An 18727-nucleotide genomic window follows, 5' to 3' on the forward strand; every position below is an offset into this window, starting at 1 on the left:
AGCGCGTTCTAATTTCCAGAAGACACAAGACTTAATTTTTATAATGACCATCACTAACTTCCTTAAAAGATGTCGATGAAAATGACAGCTTTCTTGAGATGAAAAAACTTCGATGTGAATTTTTGGGGGATTCGGAATTTCATCAAAATTTTAAACGATTTCCAAATTTGAAACATCAATGAAAGTAAAATGCCTGTACAAATCAACAAGAATACGAAATACAAATTTGACAATTTCAGTTGTGGAATTGCTCGAAAATTGTCTTCTTGGATCACTTTAAGACATTCTGGTTTCTTCAGTATGTCATATTTTTGCGCTCGAAGAAAGTTTCCTCCCTCGAAAAAATACGAAACCCTGAAATAAAAATAATTCAAAATACAGGCGTGTTATTTATTTATAAATAGTTTATATGTTAATAAGAAAATGATTGTTAAATAAAATAATATACAAGCACTAACATACAGGAGCACTATAATTAGATTTAACATGTGTTCATTAGATATAAATATTCAGCGTTCGAAGAGGAACTTCTGACGATTCCTATTCCAGTATAATTTTACTAAAAATCAACGCGCTATATGGTAGCCATTAAAAATTACACTGTTAAAAAACGTTGTTCTAATTTGAACAAATCGCCGTTCAGAAGGTTGTCCCTGTAACAGAACGCCATTTTATTCTAATATGAACAAAAAATATTCGTTCGATAAAGAACGATGGTTGATGGTTCAATATTGAACCAACCATCTTTGTTCAAATTAGAACGTTTTGTCGTTCACGGTGGAACGCTTTGTCGTTCGCCGTGGATAATTTTCCCGTTTGACTTGGAATGCTTTATCGTTATGCAATACAAAGAGTGAACTAAGTTTTTGCTTTCAAAATTAGAGCTCATGTCTTCTGCCTGCGGTTCAGAATACTAAATTAATACAAGTAACCTAATCTTACCTATTGCCCACCGAAAAGGAAAACCAGGCCTAAAATTAGATTATTTGTATTTAGCTCCAACCTCAACTTTAACCATCTTATTAAGCTTAAAATATCCACCTCGAAAGTGATATGCGTAAAATAAATAAAACCTTTTCAGAGCCCAAAAGATATTACATTCTAATTTCAACCGCAAGACCGAGAACTGGTAACAAACGATGTTAGAATTTATTTCTATGCAGAAAACGTCAAACCAAATTGCAGTATATTACGAAATATTTTCTGTAAATTTTAATTCTGGAACTTGGGCAATTACATTTTCGATCGAATTTCGTCTACCTTGTCAATCAAATAAAAATATAATTAAAAATAAACGGTGCGTGTCCTATAAATTCAGACCTTACACAACCCTTTTTCGTTTTCCACTTCGTTAGGACACGGAGGTTATTTATATCGTTTTTTGTGTGAAGTTTCTTTTTAATAGATGGGGTAGTTTCTGAGAAACAGCGTTACAGACCTAACGCCATTTGAAAAGCTAGCGAAGGAGCTACGTTCCAACAATGAAATTGAAACTTCGCAGTAGCGTAACTAGGAACTCCGGGGCCCCCCCGCGAAAAACGACTCGGGGCCCTTTAAAATAGCACTGATTTTAATCATTAACGTTTGGGGGCCCCCTAGTTCTCGCCCCCCCCCCGCGCCGCGGGGTCTGCGGGGGCGCTATTTACGCCACTTAAACTTCGGTAAATTTTCAAACACACTGTGCATACAACTACAAACACAACTTCATTACAACATGTTCTAACTTATCCTGTAAAAAATTACTACGATTAATAGTTTAATCAACCAGTACACTAAGTTAAAACAACATAATAACGTACGAAAAAACTACCTATAACAAAGCGCACTCTAAACCACTAATTTATTACTATTTTGGATGTTATACTTGTTTGTTACTTTTGGCCATACGAAGATTTCCACAAAATAGTGTCACACTTATTTGAAACATTTGGTCATACGTTGAAAGTGTCACGCTTATATGTTAGTACATGCACATGAAACCAACCTGTTCTAAGGGGAATGATCTCCTAGCTATTGGAACGAATATGTTCTATTGTGTAGTTAGCTTTCCTCCAGAGAGCGAAAGAGCATTCGTTCTTATTTGAACGAAATAAAATATCTTGAACACACCGTTCTTTGTTACATACCTTTAGAACGCTATCGTTCATTTTTGAACAGACTGTTCTAAGTTGAACGTCTTCTGAACGAATTTTTTAACAGTGTAAGCAGATTAATACAGAAGTCCGAGTGATGATAATGGGCATATCATTATATCAGTGGCCATTAAATTTGGGCCATAAACCAAAGGGACAAACAAGTCGTTCACCTCCACATCAAATAACCTTCAATTTGCTAATATATATCTGAAAAACCTTTAAGTTCAGACCGTAAACAAATACTTTTCAGTTCATATAACAGTCTCACCTTCGAAAGAGGAAAATTCTAACTGCATTTTCCTGACGTTTTGAATATCTTTTTAAAGTACGTTTCAAAGTCTTTACAGATATAATTCAATCCAGTTTAGTTATAGTCCCTCTAGTAAAAAATTAGCTAGCTTATACAGCTAAATGATACCTTACACGCAGCTTACTTCTAAGATTAATTTATCTACCTTTCGATCGCAAACAGCTAGTTTGTAGCTTGCATGTAGTTAGTGACTCAACTTAGTCTTAAAATAACATTTATAATCTAATTAAGTGTTTACCCTTAGACACGCTAACTGCAAGATAAAGTGTTTAATACCTGGCCATAGAAGGGAAACTTTTACGAAGATATAAAAATAAACTGCAGATAACGCTGCTTTTATAAACCATGGCAACGATTGAGCAGCCAATGCAGAAATGAAAAGGGTAAAAAGTAAACTTTTTAATCACATATTCTAGATATATTTCCAGATACTATTAGTTCTTTAAAATGCCCGTAAATGAAGTCAAATTGAAGATATACAGTAGCTGCAACGAGTCTTCTTTGTTTGCAGTACGTTTTTTAAGACATCCAAGTATTCCTTCTGCTAAACGCGTTTTTAAGCAATTTGCAGCTGTGAAACAACAAATGTAGAAATGACCGCCATATTGCAGTTCTGCTTTTTTTGATCTGCAGCTATCTACACCCAAATGGTAGCTTTACTGCAGATTAATAGTTAAATAGTATCACATATGCAGGTGAATTACAGCAAATAATTTATCTAAGGGTACCAATATGCATAAGACGCCGTTCAAAAGTTGAATACTCCTACTCTGATAAACTCCTGGTTTTAAGAGTGCTTTTAATATAAAAAGATTTGGGGGAAAAGCTGCATCCATATTTAATCTTGTATTACGGACAAAATAAGATAATTAAGTCAAATTTAAAAATGCGTGAATTGTACGATAATTATATTCCAATACTTCATAATTAGGAAAAGCACACTGCACTCACAATTTTTTGAACCGAAGAGCAGTCGGCGTCCGGTAGCCTTTTCGTAAAAACAGGGTTAAAATGAACCCCATAATCGACTCTTTCGACATATGCAGCTTGTAATCTTCCTCTTCGCACTTTTCGAATAAATCTAACGCGATGACAGTACTGGTTTCGTCTATCGTTATTGAAACGAGTCCGTCCCGCAGTTCGTCAAAGAATTTGTCCGCATCAAATTGAAGAAAATTGAAAAAGCCGTTTTTCTGTTCGACTTTCTTCAGCACTTTCCTTTTCGTTTCTGTGTTAGCGGCCTAAAGAGAAAAATAGCTTGATTTAACCCAAATCTGTAAAGATCTGAAATAAGCGGAGATCTCACTATAGCTTAAAACCTTATTTAAGTCGGTTTGGAACAATGATATTGATCGAAACTCATCGTGACAACTAGTTTCTAGCGATTGTGTGATCTCGGCTTTATCTACTCACTAGAAAGAAGTAATGAACAGGCGTTTCAACTGGGATTTGTACATTGTGGTCCTCGTAATTCGCCAAATCTTCCAACGAGTCGTAGTACTTCAAAGTGACGGGTAAGGTGATTACTGACAACAGCGTTGTTGAGAAAAATAATGTCAAGCATAGGAGCGACAGAATCCACAGCGCCCAGTATATTTTCTCAATTGGGTTTTTCACATTCAGACTTATTCCTGACAAAGAAAATATAGAGTATCAAGTAAAACACAAAAGGCCCAAGAGAAACCTAATACAAAGCTGATTCTTGCAGGTCTTCATTTGCTCCTGCAAAGCTATTTATACCTGAAACAGAGAAGCCTACCATTTAAAAATATTTTATTTTTCGAACATAGTGTTCTGAAGCGTAAACTGGATTATTCTATCAAATTTACCTCGTAATCTAACTGAATCTTTTCAATAAAGCAACGTTAAATGATTCTATAATGCGTACTAACAGAACGGAGCCTTTCTCCAGATTTCTTAAATAAATTGAAAGTGAGTGCATACTGCTTAGATTGCCCATGGACTTTCTAATTGATATTGAAATATAATAATGAAATAATTATTTTTTTCTAATTCGTTAGGTAATAGACAAAATTTCGACTATTTTCACCAATCTATTAATAATATTAAATCGACAATTAAATTTACTTTAGTATGAGAAAAATAGCTTTTGTTTCACGATGTACCAAAAACCAACTCATTCAAAAACTTTCTAAATTTCAATTCCAATCACCCTCACCAGGTGAAACATCAGTGATAAAGGGTTTAAAAAGCCACATTGAGAAAATATCTGACAATCCCATTTTAGAAAAACAAATTATAACTAATCAATTAATTAGCTCGGACTATACTAAAAATCCGGTGACTTCTATTCTGGACCAAAATATAGTTCAAAATTTAAAACCAGTTGATTCTGAAAAATTAAAAACATTGGTTCTCTCATACACGAATAACACGACGGAAAAATTAAAATGAATTTTAAAACCATTTGGTATAAACCTTGTTTCGAAAACCACTATCACATTAGGAAAACAACTTTCAAAATTAAAACTAAAAAAATTCCGAAGAAAATTTACGAGGTTTAATTTATGAAATTCCATGCTCGTGTTCTAATGTATACATTGGATAAACCAAACGTTCAATTACCGATAAAATTAAAGAACATACAATTTGTGTAAAGAACTGTGATTTGACAAATGGTATTGCGAAACATATTTGTGAAAATGACTCTCACTCGATCAAAATTCTGAGGAGATAATCAAATTGGTATAAGACAAAATTCTTAGAAGGCATATTTATTCGAAAAAAAGGTACTTTAAATTTAGATAGAGGCTGATCAGAAATAACTAACTAGTGTCTACTAAATGTATAAAATTATATTTTTATTGTATTATTTCTTCCATTTGGTATCCGTTTTTTTTTCACGTTGTTTCTTTTTTTCACACACGCGCCTCACGCTACATGGTTTTAAATCTCGTGTTTTTCAAATTTATATAAATTGGCTTAAACAAGTGGATTTATAAAGGGCCACGGCTCGAAACGTCTCCAAATAATAAATTTATACCGTGTGATCTTCTAAAGTTTCATTGTTTTTTTTAGTATTCTATACCATGGTAATTAATAAGTTCAATATTTGAAATAATTCTTATTTTTTTAAAACGTCAACATAGATCACACTGAAATTTTATTAATCAAATTAAACACATCGAAACATTATCGTTATGAAAGGGAAATCATTCACACCTTGCGTTAGAAGAAGTCCAAGTAAATCGGTGAAGTTGTTAAATAAGGTGTTTTCATTTTTCCTGGTACGTGAAAATTTCTTCATTTTTAGAATTAGTGAAATTAGTGCCAAGAAAAACAGAATGCAGCACCAAATCTACAAGAAAATGTGCCAAATGACTATCTGTAATGTTTTCTCCAGTAAAATCTGTATAACAGGTAGTATGAAATATTTTTCTGAACACAACTTTGGAAATAAGTTAGGTGCTGAGAAAACTAAACTCAATCGAAAAACGAAAATTTGGGTGAACGTTAGAACTGTAAACAGGGTGTTTCAGGGTAGTCTGGCACAAATTTACACGCGTGTTCTTTGGGTAACAAGGAGTGAAAACGTCCTAAAACAACGTGCTCCTAAATTAAACCGTATCCGAGAAAATGGCCGTCAAAAATCAGCTTCCAAAATGTCAATTGTTTCATTAAACTAAGCATTGGTCTTTGTCGATAAAAAACAAAACTAGTATCAAAAGTGCGTTATTAAAATGAAAGAAGTAAGCTACGTGTAGAAATACGTTTTAACAATAACAAGGTGACTACGCCTATTAAAAAAGCTAATTGTTGAAATTCGTTTTTTTATTCTTCTAATGTCATAAGTGCAAATTTTACGCATTTTGGGGCATTTTGGAACGTATCTAACTCATATCCGTGTTTGCCCCCCCCCCGAATGCTAGTACACTGAATGTAGAAGGCTTGTGTAATTAATGGTCTATTTAAATAGTTACCCACAAAAATTGTTTACATTCTACGGGTTTAGTCTACATGCTCTGATAGCTTTTTTGGAAGGGTACGAAGCTCGAATTTGCAATGAATTTCGTATCTTAAACCTGCTCTGCTATGCCGTTATGCATCTTATGTATGGACTCGCCCATGGAAATGCGGCGGAAGCACGGCGCTTGTATCAAGAGCACTTTCCTCAAAAACAGCTTCCAAATTGACAAACGTTCACGGCGGTTGACTGACGCTTAATAGAAACTGGAAAATTAAAACCAACGGGACCTGATACTGCGGAAGAACACGTTCCAGAAGACGTGGAAGAACAAGTGCCTACTATCTTCGACGATGATCCTACGACAAAAACGAGAAAAGTTGGACGTCAATTGCGAGTCGGAAATGTACTAGTCTGGCGTACCCTTCGACGACACCAGTACCACCCATTCCATTTACAGCAGGTTCAATCTTTAAATGAGGCCGATTATCCAAGACGAGTCGAATTTTGTCAGTGGTTTCAGGAGCAGATTAACTACGTCAATTGTTTAAGTACACTCTTTGTTTCTGACGAGGCTAATTTTTCCCGTGACGGAATCTTTAATTTACATAATCGTCATGAGTGGCAGCGAGAAAATCCGCACACGACTACCGTTACGTCACATAAAGTGCAGTTTGGTCTCAACGTCTGGTGCCAAATTGTTGGCGACCATTTAATGGGACTTAATTTTCTACCGCCAAGACTAATTGATTCTTAACCTTTCTACAATACACTTAACCAGAGATACTTGAAGACGTGCCGCTAGCAGAAATACAACGAATGTGGTCTATGCACGACGTAGCACTCCTTCATTTAAGCCTTCGGGTTAGACCTCATCTGGATGCCGAGTTTCCTCAGAGGTGGATAGGTTGAGGCGGAACTGTTGCATGGCCAGCCAGATCTCCTGATTTTAACCCAGGGAATTTCTATCTTTGGGGCCTAATCAAGGATTTGGTATACAAGACTGAAGCTCAAGACCTTGAAGACCTACATTAACGCATAATTGACGACTGCTACACAATCCGAAACACGCTAGAAATCTTTTGTCGTGTTCGAGAATCTTTCGAGAAGACGCGTCCAAGCTTGCCTACACGCCAATGGGGGCCATTTCGAACAATGTTCGTAAATGCAATGATCAATGTCATGTTATTATACAGGGTGGAAGCCTCAGCAGTGGTCCAGCCTCGGTACTTCTCCTAGTACACCAGAGTGCTGCTGGTCGAACACTTCTACAGGCGCTGGTATTCCACAAATAGACCAATGGGATAATTATAAGCGCATCTTTATCTAATCGCCCGATAAAGCATTTGGAAGATGCGCTTCTAATTCTCCCATTGGTCTATTTTATAGACTAGGAAAAGTACCGAGGCTGGACCACGGCTGAGGTTTCCACCCTGTATAGTCTGAGAAACCATAAAATAAAGAAATGAATTTTTAACGGTGTCTCTTGGTAATTTAAATAACCTTGTCATTATTTTAAATCGTAACGACAGCATACTTCTAGATGCGAACGCTTAATAATCTTTGGCTAGTTGAAATTTTCATTAGCTTATCTCATAGGACGTTTTTACTCCGTGGTACTCAAAGAACACGAATTTCTCCCCATACCCAACTTTTTTTGGGACATCTTGAACAATTGGTACACAAGACGGAAGTCCGCAACATCGACGACCAACGACAGCGCATTATTGATCGCTGTGAAACTATTCGCGACCGAAACGGGTCTAGAGGACGCAACGGTGCCGAACCGTGTAATTGGTTTAATATCGTCAAGCGTCTGCTTAAGTTTCTAACTTGCTAGCGTCCACAGTTCATTAAAGTAGTTCTAGCCGCCGCCGTTAAGGAGCGCAACCATAGCTTTCGGTCGTGAATTCGTAACACGCCTCGAACGGGTTAAGGAATGATTTGCGTGTGCCCTGGGTGTTCATTTTGTACATTTTTTGTAATTCAGTTCAATTTGTACTTATGTCACTCGAAAAAAAAGTTCAGTAAATAACTCCCTTTCAATTGACGTGGTCACTATGAAACACCTTGTTATTGTTAATTTCTACACGTAGAATACTTATTCCAAATAATAACGAATTTTTTATACTATTGATCGTTTCCTTATCTTTTTTGATAAAATACCAAGTGCTTAGTAAAAGGAAACAATTGGGTCCAAAGAATAATAGAAATTGCACATTTGAGCGTTTTCCGACGTTTTGGAGGGCGATTTTGACGGTAAATTACTCGGATACGGTTCAAATTAGAAAAATGTTTCTTAGGACCCTTTTCACTCCTTGTTACCCAATCGACACGCTTGTAAATTTGTGCCAGACTTCTCTGAAACACCCTCTATATCAGAATAAGAGACGCTGCCCTGAGAAAACAGATGATAATATGTCGTTTAACCGCATGTACGGCACAGATATTGGATAGGATAGTAAATCATATTTCTAAAGGACACAAATTAAAGCAGGGTTTTTGAGTTAATATATGATAAAACAAAATTGTATAACAGTTTTTAAGAAATTTACAACATCAATGTTCAAAATTGATCTTCTAGTATTAAAGGTTTTCAACATGTAGGCCAAATATAAGTCGGATATTATTGTGGCCAAGTTTTCAAAATGGTGGTCAAATGTATAATCAAAGACATGAAAAATCTAATATTGAGGTTCAGGGCGTGATAAACGTACAATTTGTACTAACTTTCACAATTTGTTTACAATATTTTAGACTCAAAACTACCTGGGTGCCACTTTTCACGATTGTCAAATGTTTGGTGACAAATCCTTTTTGGTTTATCTGTTGTTATGGAGCATTTTCAATCAAAAACATGGCGTTTGAAATTGTTAACTTCAGTATATATGTCCATTTGTCGGCAACATTTGCGATAAATCTTCATTATACGCGTTTGTTTGTCCATAAGATATAATTTTCTCACTCTGATCGTACTTTTGCATAGCAAAATAACGTTTCTGATAGTATCTTTTTGAAAATATTTCAGAAACTGTAGAGATTTTATTTTAAACTAGGCTGTCATAAATTAAAACACAACTAATCACATACCATCACTTCAAAATAACCGCATTTGTTTCATTTAAATTTGATAATTGACCTCTTTTTAAATTAAGAGCTGCTAACGCAAGCAAATAAGAAAACTACACGGTGAGGTGGATTTATGTACTTTTATAATTACATTCAAAAATAGTAATACGAACCTCTTAACTTGGCTGGTCCGTAAAATTTCGCATTACCGCGTTATAGCTAATTACTAATGAAATTAAAAAAATTTGAAAACACGCTTTGAAATCGTATAATGAGACGTACCTGTTTATCGAACAAAAACACCAGGTCGAAGACGTGCGAGTGTTTATCGATTGGGTTTCTGGAGATTACTCCAATTTCAACATCCCAGGTAACGGACTTGAAATCGACATATTCAGAAGCGTCGGATCGGAACTCATCAGGAAAGAGCGAAATGTCGCATTCCTGTTTGTGATGTTTTTATATTAATTTTGCAACAGAAAGGAGCCTGGCCCAACAATTTGTTTTCCTGACCCGAAAACCCGGCCCGAACCCGACTGATACGTCACAACTGCTAGAGCCGCGTTCACACCTACCCTCTGAAACGGTGCGAGCCCTCCCGCTACGTTTGGATGCCGTCGTGTGAACAGTGACCGTTGCGCGTCCCAGCGTTGCAGATCACTTCGGCTGAACCGCTTCGTCAACCAGTTTGGGAGCGATTCGTGACGTTATCGAGTCGGTTTTTTTGTGAACCATGTTATTTATTCGGCCGTATTCTGCATGACCCCGCATGTAAGAAGGGAAATGCCTACTTGCTTCGGCCCTACCATTCGACGAGAGCTCACTGATTTCCCTCTTCTTTCCCCTCTTGCTTGGCCAATTGAAGGGCTGCTTTAGTGTGACGTATTACTAGTTTTGAATTCCCAACTTCCGGTTAAAATTATCCGACATTTTTAATTTCATTTGTAAAGTGAATTTTGCCGAAACTGCAATGGAGTTTTTGCTGCTGTCGTGGGAATTGAAGCGATAGGCTTAGCGGAAGAAGTAGAAATTTTTAACGAAGGTAGCATGGAATTGAGAATGTTTAGCTAAGCGCATCATTGGAGAAGCAGGTATTTAATATGTACGTTACAATCGTTGAACATAAGGTTTTAATTGGCGTTATTTTTTACAGCTAAGGCTCTTTTTAACCACGAAACTGGGCTACGTTCAGTAACGTTCATAAACACATGCGGCTTTCCGGTACAAAATTATAAAATTGGAGAGCCAATGGTACAATACTCTTTGTAAATTATGATTACATTATTAATTTGGAAATACAAATATTTTTATTTGCAGATGCATACTACCGAATGAACTCTGCGCACATCAATAATACACATTCGCATGTATATTTGGGTTATATATTTTGCACGTTCGCTTAGTGTCGTAACCCACAAGGGGCTTAAAAATACGTCAATACGAATGATATTTACTGTAATGTTTTTTTATGTACTGTTAGGGCCGATGTGTTTATGGAATATAATTTTGTCCTGCTGTCTCTTGCATAATTTTTCGAACTTTGAAAAATTTCCCCCGTCCGGTTACAATTGTCAAGAATATTTTTAATCAATAGCACTAAACTCAGTTAATTCCTTAGCATTATACTTAAAGGTAATATTTATTTTATCACAATTGCTTTTTACTTAAAAATCTTCCCTACTCCAGAAGCTTAATTAATCTTCCGAAAGTCTCACTCTCTCTGGATGCAGTCAGAAGGCTGAATGTAACAATTAACAATTATCTCCTCGCATCATTACCACTCTTTATATATTGCAGATTTTTCCCAGAAAGCCCCTATTCAGATGTAAATACTACAAGGTACTCCTGCGTACGACACTTATATATAATATGTACAAGTGTTTTCTTTTAATTGGTTCATTTTTAAGTATGTTTGGATATTATCCGCCACCAGTATTGTTATTTCTTGCATCAGTTTTTAGGTTGTTCCATTATTTTAAAATCAGATGAGGAAATTTTGGGGGCTAGAAAAGCAGATCAACCACGAGTGCAACTGTTTCCCATAGATTATTCTGCTTATAGTTATGAGCACTGATTTTTTGCCGGTGAAGCTCTTCACATTTGGGTTCCTCCACAGTATATGAAGGGTCTTCATCACCCATTTTTAAACAATTGCTTAGTGCTTACAAAAATATTTCACAAAACCGAATTGAGTCAAATATTTATTTCACAAATTTCTTCACATTTTCCAAACAATACAAAAAAACTTTATTTATTTTTGTGATTGGGAGGAAAAAACCTGTAGGGATGGCGAATTAGTGAGCAGTTATTTCCATGAAAAGCATGCTTAATTTTTTTTGCCACCGAACTTTGGAGCCCCTTTAAGAGCCATCCCTATTTGAATACAGCCAATTATAGCAACATAAAAGGTGTAACTATCACCAACGCCTACATTTGGCTGTTGGAACAGAGCTACAGCCGCTTAGTAGCTACTGATAATACAATCACTAGTTCGCTACTCCTACAGGTTCATATTTCTTGCTAGAATTTAATTCCATAAAGTAAACGAACTAAAGAATATTCGTCACTTGTTGGTAACTTCACGAAGCTCTTCTTCCGTTTTCCCCGCGCAACTGAGTGGTCAAAGTTGGCTGCACTTTTATGTAAATTTTATTCAATAAATTGTACACTATAGCTGAATATGTAATAAAAATATTGTAAAAAATAATTATATTTTGTTTTAATTTCAAACAAGATTCAGATTACTATGGAAGGCTATTTTTAATTATTGATATTATCCTAAAAGATGTTGTTCTAAAGTTAATGAAATTTAAAGTAGATGGCATTGTTTAAGGGCTTTTACTTTTTGGTTTGTTAGAAGATGGCATTACAAAAGTTTTGAATAAAAAATGAAAAATTGATGGCATTGCAAATTATCTTCCCTAAAATAACACTAGATGACACTGTACGCTTAATTTTGGTGTAGGTGGCGTTTTAACGTTATTTCCGGAACATGGGTCATCAAGAGTCACGTCACACTAGTTACGTCGCTGCAGCCCTTCAATTGGCCAAGCAAGAGGAGAAGAAGAGGGAAATCAGTGAGCTCTCGTCGAATAGTAGCGCTGAAGGAAGTAGGAGTTTCCCTTCTTACTTGCGGGGTCATGCAGAATACGGCCGATTAATAAAATGCTTATCAATATTTTACAAAAAATAATCTTCCCGCTTTTTGCATATTTAAATACCAAAAAATTCTTCTTAGCACATTCGTTTTTAATAAGATGGTTTTAAAACGTGACTCAAAAGCGTGAGCAGACGAACTCTTAATTACGTGGATATACTACACGTGCCCAATTTTCTTCAAAACTCACAGGGAATCTAGCGTGTGAAGAAACAGATTGCCAAACGCTACGAACCGCAGCGAGATCGAAACGACGCAAAACGTATTCGAGTGTACGTGTGAACGTGGCTTAAATCAAGGAGGATTAAGGGAAGGGGAGTTGTATTGAGGCGCCTCTTATGGCTGCATCCGTAGTCAGAGAGCGTGAGACGACCAGTGGGTGGGAGCGGGAGGAAAATGTATGTAAAATACCGGCTCGCGTTCCTGTTTTGAGCGCCCTCTAGTTCAAAAAAACTGTTGAAAGTTATTTCTGTTTTTATTTTGAGAATTCGGCTGCTTTGGTGTTTGTTTTTCTAATGCCGTAAATTAGTAAACAATTTGCAAAACTCAAAATATTTTTTTATATAGAAAATGCTCTTACTTTAGTTATATGATATTAATCTTCGCGTGATAAAAAAATTCGAATTTTATTTACTAAGTAAATCTAGTCGACATACATTTTTAGCGTATTCACGACGAAACACCGAAGCAGCAAAATTCTCAAAATAAAAACCGAAATAACCTTCAACAATTGTTTTGAACTAGAGGGCGCTCAAAACAGGAACGCGAGCCGGTATTTTACATACGTTTTCCTCCCGCTCCTACCCACTGGGCGTCTCACGCTCTCTGACTACGGATGCAACCATAAGAGGAGCCTCAATACAACTCCCCTTCCCTTAATACTCCTTGCTTAAATGCTACTTTTAAGGGTTTCAAGCTTTTGCTAATTTCCGGTGCACCGCCCAAATCTTTGTGAATGTGATCACTTACCGATTTTGTTCAAATTCGGGAATTAAGTAGACCTTCGTGTAACTTGAAATTTCCCAATGGGAAAAATTTCAATGGGCTTCCATTTTGTAATATCAACCAAAAATGTTTTTGACAACTAAATCTCAACTTTTCTTTATGGGATTTAACATGGGCAAAATTTTAAAATAACAGGGTCTCCCCCTTGTGAAATATTTGAAAAAAATTAAACATTTTGTTGTAACAATATTGTCGGGACCAACGAAAGGGAAAGTGTTGAAGATAACAAGTTGGCAAGCCAAATTATACCTCTCCTCGGAAGTATGGTCCCTAGTGGTATTAATTTCTCGATACGACCCCCAAAGATATCTCCGCAATTCAGAGTTATTTACGAAAAACGTATTCTCGGTTCAAACCCTGCCCGGTATAAAATTTTAATTTTAATTTAACGGTAATAGTTAGTGTAGGGAGCTGTTGGCTCGATCGCGTGGCATGAAGGGCTTGCCACCACCCTAATACGCATTGTAACCCGGCCACCTGAATTAAAGGCTTCAAAAGTCGCTTGATGACTTAGGCCTAAGGTGGTGCCTTGGGTATTAGCCTAGCTGATTATGATTTATAATTGAGACGAAACAATCGAGTTAATTTATTCAGAATATTATAAATTAAGTAGTTACAACAGCGAGTTAGATTCACTAAAACAATGCACAATTGAATTTAACCCTTTTTACAGTACATGTTTATCAGTTGAATATAATACTAAGCAAATTTTAATGAAAGAAACATCTACAGATGGTATTTGTATTTTTCTCGCTTACGAAATACTTGCCGCATCTTTAACGCTCATTTTATTTCAACTTCCAGTTGACGTTGTGACACATACCGCATGAAAAAGACCAATGCCGTCCAATTTCCATTATCATATAATGACTCACACACCCAAGAAATCATTGACTGCGTTAGAAATCGTAGTTATCCAAATATCCACACCAAATATATTTACAAGAAGCAAAAACCTTACCATCAACAAAGCACAGAGAGCCACTTGACTAACCGCCAGCTCTTAAAGCAATTAACGTTAAATTATCTCCTTTGAATTAGCACAACTATATATAGGTCGTTAAGAATACCCGTAAATAAATAACAAAAAAAACTAACAAAGTGGACCACCCACAGGGTCTACCCTTTAACCCTCTAATCTCGGCTGACTGCGCTAAAACAAGATTTAACCTTTAAAAAAAACCAGATTAGGCCTCCATAAATTCATTAATAAAAAAAGACTTTATTACCTATTATGCTTACGATGCCTGTCTTAATTTCAGTGAATCTAAGCAGCTATCGGTGGTTCTGTGGGAGAGCGCTCGACTGCCAAGCCGAATGGTCTGAGTTCGAAACCTGGGTGGCGCATTTGTTTTTAATCAATAGAGAAACGCTAAATTAGAATTTCTTCGATGCAATAATTTCAATTTCAATTCTATTTCAATTAATCCAAAATTTCGTACTCTGTCAGGCCTGCGAACGCGTCCGCATTTTCGGTGCAAAGTGTAATCACTGCGTACGCAGTTTCTCGAAGGGTTGACAAAACCGCCGTGTGACGGTGAGCGTTAGCGGATTCATTTGCGTTTTGGTTTGGATGGTGTTTTTTCGCTCACCGTCGTGACGGTTTGGTGTTTTACGTTTTTGTAGTGTTTATACGTAAGTTGTGAGTGTTGAATTTGTTGTATTTGTGTTCTGATGGTTGTGCATGTTGAGTCCGTTGTGTTTATATGGGCGTTTTCTCTCCAACTTCTTCTTAATGACTTTGGGACGGACCGAGTGCTGAGTGTAATGCTACCTCTCAACGTCCAATGGCAGGGTTTCCACCAGTTGTACACGGTATTCGTCTTAGTATCAATTTGCGATCGCATCGGGCGGGATTTGAACCCGAGACCTCCTGATTGACAGGCGGACGTTCTACCACAGAACCACCAAACCACCGACACTTGTTACGCCTTATTGAAAATTAGACCTTCAGCTTTATCGGAAGCGTATTTAATAGAGTACGAAATTTTGGATTAATTGAAATAGAATTGAAATTGAAATTATTGCATCGAAGAAATTCTAATTTAGCGTTTCTCTATTGATTAAAAACAAATGCGCCACCCAGGTTTCGAACCCAGACCATTCGGCTTGGCAGTCGAGCGCTCTACCACAGAACCACCGATAGCTCCTTAGGTTCACTGAAATTAAGACACGCATCGTAAGCATAATAGGTAATAAAGTCTTTTTTTATTAATGAATTTTTGAGGCCTAATCTTGTTTTTTTAAAGGTTAAATCTTGTTTTAGCGCAGTCAGCCGAGATAAGAGGGTTAAAGGGTAGACCACTTTGTTAGTTTTTTTGTTATTTATTTACGGGTATTATTAACGACCTATATATAGTTGTGTTAATTCAAAGGAGATAATTTAACGTTAATTGCTCTAAGAGCTGGCGGTTAGTCAAGTGGCTCTCTGTGCTTTGTTGATGGTAAGGTTTTTGCTTCTTGTAAATATATTTGGTGTGGATATTTGGATATCTACGATTTCTAACGCACACAATGATTTCCTGGGTGTGCGAGTCATTATATGATATTGGAAATTGGACGGCATTGGTCTTTTTCATGCGGTATGTGTCACAACGTCAACTGGAAGTCTACGAGCGTTGAAATAAATTGAGCGTTAAAGATGCGGCAAGTATTTCGTAAGCGAGAAAAATACAAATACCATCTGTAGATATTTCTTTCATTAAAATTTGCTTAGTATTATATTCAACTGATAAACATGTACTGTAAAAAGGGTTAAATTCAATTGTGCATTGTTTTAGTAAGTCTAACTCGCTGTTGTAACTACTTAATTTATAATATTCTGAATAAATTAAACTTGATTGTTTCGTCTCAATTATTTAAATTAAAATTAAAATTTTATACCGGGCAGGGTTTGAACCGAGAATACGTTTTTCGTAAATAACTCTGAATTGCGGAGATATCTTTGGGGGTCGTGTCGAGAAATTAATACCACTAGGGACCATTCTTCCGAGGAGAGGTATATTTTGGCTTGCCAACTTGTTTTAATAGGTTAAAAAATTATTATTGTAAATAAGATATATTTTTAATCACTAATCTTATCTTACTATTTTTTAACCTAATGTGTATATATATTCGCTTACAGCGTTTATTATTACCGTCACTCCTAATATGTCGTTCATCTTGTAAAGTACTCATTCTTAATAAACGTTTGTTTTTTTAAAATCATTACGTTATGATTTTCTTACTAGTTTCATTAGTTAGTTAGTGAAGGGGAAGCTTTGCTGATTAACATTGGATTTAAAACTCCAATAGGTTATGGGCCCAGCACGCTCCCACTGCGCCACTACTATGCTGACGATCTAGTCTGCTGTATCCCGGTTTCAGTTACCATCACCGTAATCCGTATCCTGTCAACAGTTCCCGTGAGTAACCACGGATAGTCTTTTTCGTCAAGACGTCGAGAAACTATCAGGTCCGGAGAATTGGAGGAGTTGGAAAAGACAAATAGTCGACATCCTAACCGTTCGAGACATATACGAGATTCTTACTGGCGAATGGATTGAACCTACGGAACCGGTGCCTGGAGCAACAGCAGCAGAGAAGTCTGAATACACTTCAAACAAGAAGTACCGAGTGGCGTTCAGCACGGTCCGTGGTATACTCTGGTCAACCATATCCAAAAAGGTCCAAAACATGATCACAAATTGCGAGACACCAAAGGACATGTGGGACAAGCTGCTTGAAATCTTCGACCAGAAGTCTTCAAATCGTCTCCGAAAGCTTCTGGCGCAGCTCATGCGAACTACGAAGTCACCGGACGTCGACATGGCCACCCACATTGCCCAGATGTGTTCTCTCTGGACAGATATCTTGTCAACGGCAAAGACAGAAAAGGACGTAACGTTCGACGATTGCATCCTTATTGCATATATTTTCGAGTCCCTACCGCAGGACGAATACCGAGAATTTGGTATGCTTTGGGATACGATGCCTACAGAGAAACAGACTGTCGCAGAATTAGAACGTCTGTTAATCGGCCGTGCAACTCGAGAGGGCGACGCGTTTGAAGATTCCTCTGGGCTTATGGTAAAACGCAGTAACGGAAGTTACTCTGGCACCTCAAATGAGAAGAAAACCGTAAGACGTAAGCAAAAATGTACTAATTGCCGGAAGCTTGGTCACATTGCTGAAGACTGTCGGGGACAGAAACGAGCCTCTAGAAAGACGTGTAATGACGACAGCAACCACGCAAGCATTGGGGGTCTGATTGCAGCTGACGGTCTCGTGGCACGTTCATCATCTGAAGAAGCCTGGTACTTTGATTCGGGTGCTACACAGCATATTATGAACGACGCCACGAAGTTCCTGAATTTCCGAAGGTTTGCTACACAAGCAACTCTCCAGATCGGAAACAAAATGCAGATGACAGCGGATGTTGAAGGAGACATCAAGTTTCAGTTCCGGATCGGGAAGAAACTATATCAAGATGTCGTCCACAATGTCTGGCTCATTCCCGATTTCGCCTGCAACGTTTTCTCATTAAAAAGCTCCATGAAGAGAAACAAGAATCTGGAGTTCAAAGTTACAGCAAATTCTTGTGGTCTCTATGAAGTCCTCGGGGGTAAGAGAAACCTCTGTGTCCCTGGTAGGGTCGAGAACTTGTATCGTCTGGACGTCATGGTCAAAGCAGCCATCCCAATCAGCTTACATCGCAGCAGATCCTCGAAATGACCGAAAAGCAGATTTACAAGTCTGGCACGAGCGGATGGGTCATCAGGATAAACGTCGTGTAGCAGCAACTTTGAGAAGACTCGGATATGCAGTCCTCAACCAAAGCTCTGTGAAGGGTGCATCTACGGCAAGATGACGAGGCACAGCTTCGGCACTCGGCTGGAAAAGGCAACGAAACCGGGTGAAAGGATTCACTTGGATCTCTGGGGACCATCACCGACCCGTCCATGAAGGGGAAGAGATATTACGTCCTATTCAAAGACGAGTATTCCAGTATTCGAGCCGTATTCTTCCTAACGAAGAAATCCGAAGTCATTGACTGTTTCAAAGAATTCTTTGCTTTCTGTCGAACCCGAAACCACACAGTACAAGAGCTGATCACTGACAATGGAACCGAATATGTCAATGAAGAG

At 37.3% G+C, this 18727-nt stretch overlaps 1 protein-coding gene across 1 annotated transcript; it reads left to right on the forward strand.

Annotated features, from left to right (window-relative positions):
* Positions 1-17276: 17276 nt before the first annotated feature.
* LOC149926179 (uncharacterized) lies at positions 17277-18314 on the forward strand. The gene has a single exon (XM_090161888.1). The coding sequence runs from the start codon at positions 17277-17279 to the stop codon at positions 18312-18314; it is 1038 nt and encodes a 345-aa protein (XP_090018014.1).
* The last annotated feature ends 413 nt before the right edge of the window (positions 18315-18727 follow it).

This window comes from Leiobunum rupestre, chromosome 10 (genome assembly GCF_980474605.1).
Source record: "Leiobunum rupestre chromosome 10, qqLeiRupe1.1.hap1, whole genome shotgun sequence".
NCBI lineage: Eukaryota > Metazoa > Arthropoda > Arachnida > Opiliones > Sclerosomatidae > Leiobunum > Leiobunum rupestre.